This window comes from Nicotiana sylvestris, chromosome 6, assembly GCF_000393655.2.
Source record: "Nicotiana sylvestris chromosome 6, ASM39365v2, whole genome shotgun sequence".
NCBI lineage: Eukaryota > Viridiplantae > Streptophyta > Magnoliopsida > Solanales > Solanaceae > Nicotiana > Nicotiana sylvestris.
In genome coordinates, this window is record NC_091062.1 from 137,368,886 (window position 1) to 137,375,608 (window position 6,723).

The window sequence follows — 6,723 nt, forward strand, 5'->3', positions numbered from 1 at the left end:
CCAAGCTTTGTTTGAACAATTTTCTCACTTTTAATCAAATGAATTTATCCTTTATCATTATGCATTACTATTTTATACTTTTCCCTTCTACAGTATTATTATTACTTTTCCTGATGAATCAGTGACTGTGACGTGTAATGAGGCAATACAACATGAGAATAGTGACTCAGAGGAAGAAGATGAGATACCCGAGGAAATTGTCAGAGAAGTTGAGAATTTTGAGAACAAGCCTAAATCCAACTTGGACGAAATAGAAGCAGTAAATTTGGGAGACGCCAAGACCGTCAAAGAGACCCGCATCAGCATTCACTTGTCGCCAACAGAGAAGGAAGAATACATCCATTTTCTAAAGGAATATGAGGATATCTTTGCATGGTCATATGATGATATGACCGGTTTGAGCACATCTATAGTAGCTCACAAGTTGCCTACCAATCCCATGTGTCCGCCAGTCAAACAGAAACTCAGGAAATTCAAACCAGACATGAGTTTGAAAATCAAGGAGGAAGTTACCAAGCAGATCAAAGCCAATGTTCTCAGGGTGGTTGAATACCCAACATGGTTAGCTAACATTGTTCCAGTTCTGAAGAAAGACGGGAAGGTCAGGGTATGTGTTGATTATCGGGATTTAAATAGAGCAAGTCCCAAGGATGATTTTCCACTGTTGACTATACACATCCTGATTGATAACTGCGCCAAGCATGAACTCCAATCCTTTGTAGATTGCTTCGCAGGTTATCAGCAGATCTGGATGGATGAAGAAAATGCCGAGAAGACAACTTTTATTACACCTTGGGGTGTATACTGTTACAAGATGATGCCATTCAGTCTGAAGAATGCTGGGGCCACTTACATGAGAGCCATGACAACCATTTTCCATGATAAGATACACAAAGAAATAGAGGTGTATGTGGATGGAGTTATTATTAAATCCAAGAGGGTCACAGATCACATAGCAGACTTGAGGAAATTCTTCGACAGGCTCAGGAGATATAATTTGAAGTTGAACCCTGCAAAGTGTGCATTCAGGGTTCCCGCAAGAAAGTTATTGGGATTCATTGTCAGTCGCCGTGGGATCGAGCTAGATCCATCTAAAGTCAAAGCTATTCAGGAGCTACCACCACCTAAAAGCAAAAAGGACGTGATGAGCTTTCTAGGACAGCTCAACTACATCAGTCGATTCATTGCACAATCCACAGTAATATGTGAACCCATCTTCAAGATGTTGAGGAAAAATGTCGGGACAGTTGGATCGAGGACTGTCAGAAAACTTTTGACAAGATCAAGGAATACCTGTCCACACCGCCAGTTCTGGTCCCTCTAGAACCAGGATGACCGCTACTACTTTATCTATCCGTGTTAGATGGAGCCTTCGGATGTGTTTTAAGACAACATGATGAGACAGGAAGAAAGGAGCATGCCATATATTACCTGAGTAAGAAATTCACACCTTACGAAGCACGGTATTCTCTGTTTGAACACACTTGTTGTGCTTTGACCAGGACAACCCAGAAATTGAGGCATTATTTCTGTGCCTACACTACATACCTCATATCCAGTATGTATCCCCTAAAGTACATATTTCAGAAGCCCATGCCTACTGGGAAGTTGGCTAAATGGCAGATACTACTGAGTGAGTTTGACATCGTCTATGTAACTCAAAAGGCAGTCAAGGGACAAGCATTGGCAGATCACCTCGCTGAAAATCCGGTGGAAGGAGAATACGAACCCTTGAAAACGTATTTTCCTGATGAAGAAATATCATTATAGGAGAATATATTATTGAAGCATATGACGGTTGGAGGATGTTCTTTGACGGAGCGGCAGATTTCAAAGGAGTAGGCATTGGAGCAGTTTTGGTATCAGAAACGGGTCAGCATTATCCCGTATCTGCTAAACTCAGATTTCCCTGCACCAACAACATGACAGAGTACGAAGCCTGCGTACTAGGGCTCAACATGGCAATCGACAGGAACATTCAGGAATTGCTAGTGATTGGTGACTCAGATTTGCTTGTACACCAGGTAGAAGGAGAATGGGCCACCAAAAATTCCAAGATATTGCCATTTTGCACCATGTGCAGGAATTGAGAAAGAGGTTCACAAAGATAGAATTTCGACATGTGCCCAGAATTCAGAATGAGTTTGCTGACGCATTAGCCACTTTGTCATCAATGATGCAGCATCCAAATAAGAATTATATTGATCCCATTCTGGTGAGGATCCATAATCAGCCAGCATATTATGCTCATGTCGAGGAAGAATGTCATGCCCCAACATCGGGAGGCACAACCGGCGCTCAATCGAGTGAACCCAACTGAGCAAGCCTTAACATACACTTTCTACTCAACTTAATACGATTAAGGAAATCATGCTTCCGTTTATTTAGACAATAAAAAAGATAGTACATTCAACATTGTTGGTTCATTCTATAACACAACCTTAAATCGTAGTTAAGTTTTCAAGATTCCATACGATTACACTTTAGAGAAGCAAGAATTATAATTACAACATAGTTCATAGTAGACCCATCCAACACCCGTACATAACCCACACATACGTCTACGGAGCCTCTAAGGATACAAAAGACAAGTGTGATAATGCCGGCAACAAAGCTCCGGCTATACCTCAAAAGTGGAAGTCTGCAACAAAAGATGTGCAATATAACCCCTTCAAGGAGAAAGGGTCTCACCAAGACTTTGAGAAGAAGGTACTCCGCTACGTGCAATCGGCACTATTCGCAATGGAGCCACGTACATTAATTTAAAAATGTAGCGCTCCCGGCAAAAGGGACGTTAGTACCATGGAATAGTTCTAGTATGTATAACTAAACACCATCTAGTTAGAATGAACTTTCATACAAAAATAAGGAAATCACAAGTATAACTCAAAAGCTTTAAACGATCACAACATTATCAAGGTAAAAGAATCATACAATTTTCACATCATGTTTCCATAGCCTTTAGTTTGGGACATTTCATATTGTTCAACATTGTTCACAATACCACCGCTATCTTGAGCGGAGTCCGATCACGACCCGATCGGCTAGATTGCCTCATTTGAGGCATATACTTCAATCACCATTTCATTTCCCTTTTTCCAGAATTCAATATCATTACAGTACCACCATGTGTGCGGCATGGTGTCCGATCACGGCCCGATCGGCTAGGCTGCCTTACCTAGGCGTTGTTCCTTTCTCATTAATCATCTCATTTGAATCTTTATTTCATATCTATCATATCAACTCATTGGCACTTAGGGACACAATTATCACATCATTTCCACTTTCAATGTTAGGCTTGTAATTTAGGATAATATGTGCACACAAGAGCAAATAAAATTGTAATCATAGATGAGACTTCACATAGATGGCACAATATATGCAGCTTCAATCTCAATTTAAGGTTAAGCATTTCAATACATGATTCATATTCCTTGCACCTTTTCAAGTTATCAAGAATAATATATTAATCATATTGAGATACATCTTTCACGCATATAAGGTCGCAACCCCAAATTCATGTGAAACAATAATCAATACAACAGTTCAACTTTAATCTTACCGTATTTACAAAAACACCGACGGAGCTCAATTTCTAAAAGACGGGGTTTTAGCCATACATACCTCAATTGAGCTTCCTTAGACTCTACAATGTTCCAGAATTCTTAGCAACCTCAATCTATTTTGGAAATATAACAATTTGAACAAAAATTAGGAATATGATCATAATTCTAGCTCATTTGAGCATTTCATCAAACACTATGTGTGCGTTAAATCTTTATGGTCCTTTTATAGAGGATTTCATCAACCCACAACCCATACTTTACCATTTTTAGCTCAACAATGTTCCTACACCCTTTGACAACACATGCAAGCAAGATAACAACTCCAATACCCACAAACTTTCTTGATAAATACCCATCTTTAGCTAAAATTCGAAATTAAGGGTTAGGGTGTAGAATCTTACCTCAAAGATGAAGACCTAGTGTGTTTTTCCTTGTTAATCTTTCAAGATTTGAGCAAGAATTGAAGAAAAATTGATGAGGAACACTTTCCCACTCTAGGGCACTCTCTCACTCTAAAAATATCCGGTTTTAGCTAAAAAGAAATGACCCATTGAATTCATTTAGCAAAATGAGGTCGTTTTATAACAAAAGCCCAATTTTTTGCATAGCCGGCGCGCATGGGGCACCGCGGTTGTGAAAAATGTGCTCAGAAAACGTTTTTGAATGCTCTCTGTACCTCCCCACAGGCGCACTGCATGGGGCGCCGCGGTAGTGTAAAATTATGCGCTGCTTTTGGTAATTTGGTCATAACTTCTGGTAGCAGTGTCCGAATGTCGAACGGTTTGAAGCGTTAAAAATTAGACTTGAAGATCTTTCATTTGATAAGTTGTACATCCCATAACTCCTTAGGTATATGTATATATGCTTGTCCAAAATTTGGCCTGGTGCGTATACATTTGTAACATTAGACTTATCATGTAATCTTCCAACTTGATTAGACTTATGACTCTCCTTAGACCCCATATGACTTATAATGTGCCTCATATACTTATTATCATAGCCAATTGATATCCATCATGTTAATAGCACATAAAATATTATAATTAGCCAACATGGCACCTCGAAATCCTAAATTACTTAGCAAAAATTTTCCGAGGCCTTACAAAGAAACAGATAGAAAGCCTTGGGTCCATGACATCAAGGAGTACTTATCAAAAGGAGAATACCCGGAGCATGCAAATCACATTCAGAAACGCACACTCCAGAGACTATCAAATCACTTCTTCCACAGCGGAGGAAACTTGTATAGAAGAACTCCGGATTTGGGTTTGCTAAGGTGTGTCAACACAAAGGAAGCTTCTAAGCTACTTGAGGATGTGCATGCTGGGACTTGTGGTCCACACATGAACGGTTTTGTCTTGGCCAAGAAAATACTCAGAGCAGGTTACTTTTGGATGACCATGGAGACGGATTGTTTTTAGTATGTCCGCAAATGCTTTCAATGTCAAGTGCATGCCGACATGATAAAAGTGCCGCCAAATGAGCTCAATGCAGCAAGCTCACCTTGGCCATTCGCCGCCTGGGGAATGGATGTTATCGGTCCGATTGAGCCCACTGCTTCGAACGGACACCGGTTTATTCTGCCATTGATTACTTAACAAAATGGGTAGAAACCGCATCTTACAAAGCTGAAACTAAGAAAGTCGTTGCAGATTTTGTCAAGGATCGTATTGTATGCCAATTCGAAGTTCCTAAGTCCATTATTACTGAAAATGACGCCAACCTCAATAGTGATCTAATGAAAGCTATATGTGAAACTTTCAAAATCAAGCACAAGAATTGCACCGCCTACAGACCTCAGATGAATGGAGCCGTAGAAGCCGCCAACAAAAATATTAAGAAGATACTAAGGAAAATGGTAGAGAATCACAAGCAGTGGCATGAGAAGTTTCCCTTTGCTCTGTTAGGGTACCGCACCACAGTTCGCACGTCAACCGGGGCAACCCCCTATATGCTGGTTTATGGTATCGAGGCTGTCATCCCAGCTGAGGTAGAGATTCCTTCTTTAAGAGTCATACAGGAAGCTAAACTCAGCGATGTGAAATGGACAAGGAGCCGCTATGAACAATTGGCCTTTATCGATGGAAAGAGGATGAACACAATATGTCACGGCTAACTTTACCAGAACAAAATGTCTAGAGCTTTCAACAAAAGAGTCAGACCAAGACAGTTTACACCAAGGCAGCTGGTATTGAAGAAATCTTCTCGCATCAAAACGAAGCCAAAGGGAAATTCTCTCCCAACTGGCAAGGTCCGTACATGGTTCACAGGTCCTGATAGGAGGAGCACTCATACTTGCAGAGATGGATTGAGAAATCTGGCCAAAACCAATCAATTCAGACGCAGTCAAGAGATACTATGCCTAGATTATTTCACATTTCTTTTATGATGTAATGGAACTACGCTTGACCTGATTCCCGTTTAAGAGGGGATACATAGGCAGCCTTATGGGTTCGGACATATCATAATAAAAATTTTATTTCTCCCCAAAATCAGAAACTGGGGCAGAATTTTGAGGAGGGTCCTCAAAATTCCGGAGCAAGTCCATCCAGCGTCATCACATGCCAGGAAGTTAGTAATCAGTCAAGAACTGGGGCAGAATTTTGAGAAGGATTCTCAAAATTTTGAAGAAGACTCAGCAGGGTCCGCCATCCGCAAACAGTTAAAAATCATCTACCAAACTTGGGCAGAATTTTGAGGAGGACCCTCAAAATTCCAACATAAGAGAGCTGCAATGCCTCTGAAATGTGTCACAGTCGCTAGTTCATCAAAAATTACTTGATATATCAATACGCTTCCAAAATGATTCTATCTTATCAATGAATTCATATTTTTCGAAAATTCTACTTTTCATAATGGTCAGGTGCTACCTAGGGGAACTCGAAGGGGGCTTCCAGAGCAGAGCAGAGCAAGGTCGGCTGACGAAGCAAGAAGCAACCTTCCCTCCTAAAACTTACAATTTTTCTTTGAACGCAGGCACATTTGACGTAACGGTAGCATTTGTGAAACCTGTATACACAAAGCAAATTCACCATCCATCCGGCCATCAGACATTGAATATATCAAAGTTAAGACATACCCTACCCTTATCTGTTATTCGCTCTTTGCATGAGTCTAATCTCTGACTCCACGCTTGCATGAGTCTAATCCCTAACTC

General features: G+C 40.5%; 1 protein-coding gene across 1 annotated transcript; it reads left to right on the forward strand.

Moving 5' to 3' along the window:
• The first annotated feature begins 484 nt into the window (after window positions 1–484).
• Window positions 485–2,090, forward strand: LOC138871354 (uncharacterized). Its single transcript, XM_070149226.1, has 3 exons — window positions 485–607; window positions 1,503–1,558; window positions 1,757–2,090. Exons 1-3 carry the CDS (start codon window positions 485–487, stop codon window positions 2,088–2,090), a joined length of 513 nt encoding a protein of 170 aa, XP_070005327.1.
• The last annotated feature ends 4,633 nt before the right edge of the window (window positions 2,091–6,723 follow it).

Excerpts from the sequence above, each read along its gene's own strand:
- LOC138871354 (XM_070149226.1), top strand. The coding sequence starts at position 485 with ATGAGTTTGAAAATCAAGGAGGAAGTTACCAAGCAGATCAAAGCCAAT. Across the intron at positions 608-1,502 it reads AGAAAGACGGGAAGGTCAGG|GACAACCCAGAAATTGAGGC; the intron begins GTATGTGTTGAT and ends TGCTTTGACCAG. Across the intron at positions 1,559-1,756 it reads CACTACATACCTCATATCCA|AAATATCATTATAGGAGAAT; the intron begins GTATGTATCCCC and ends TTCCTGATGAAG.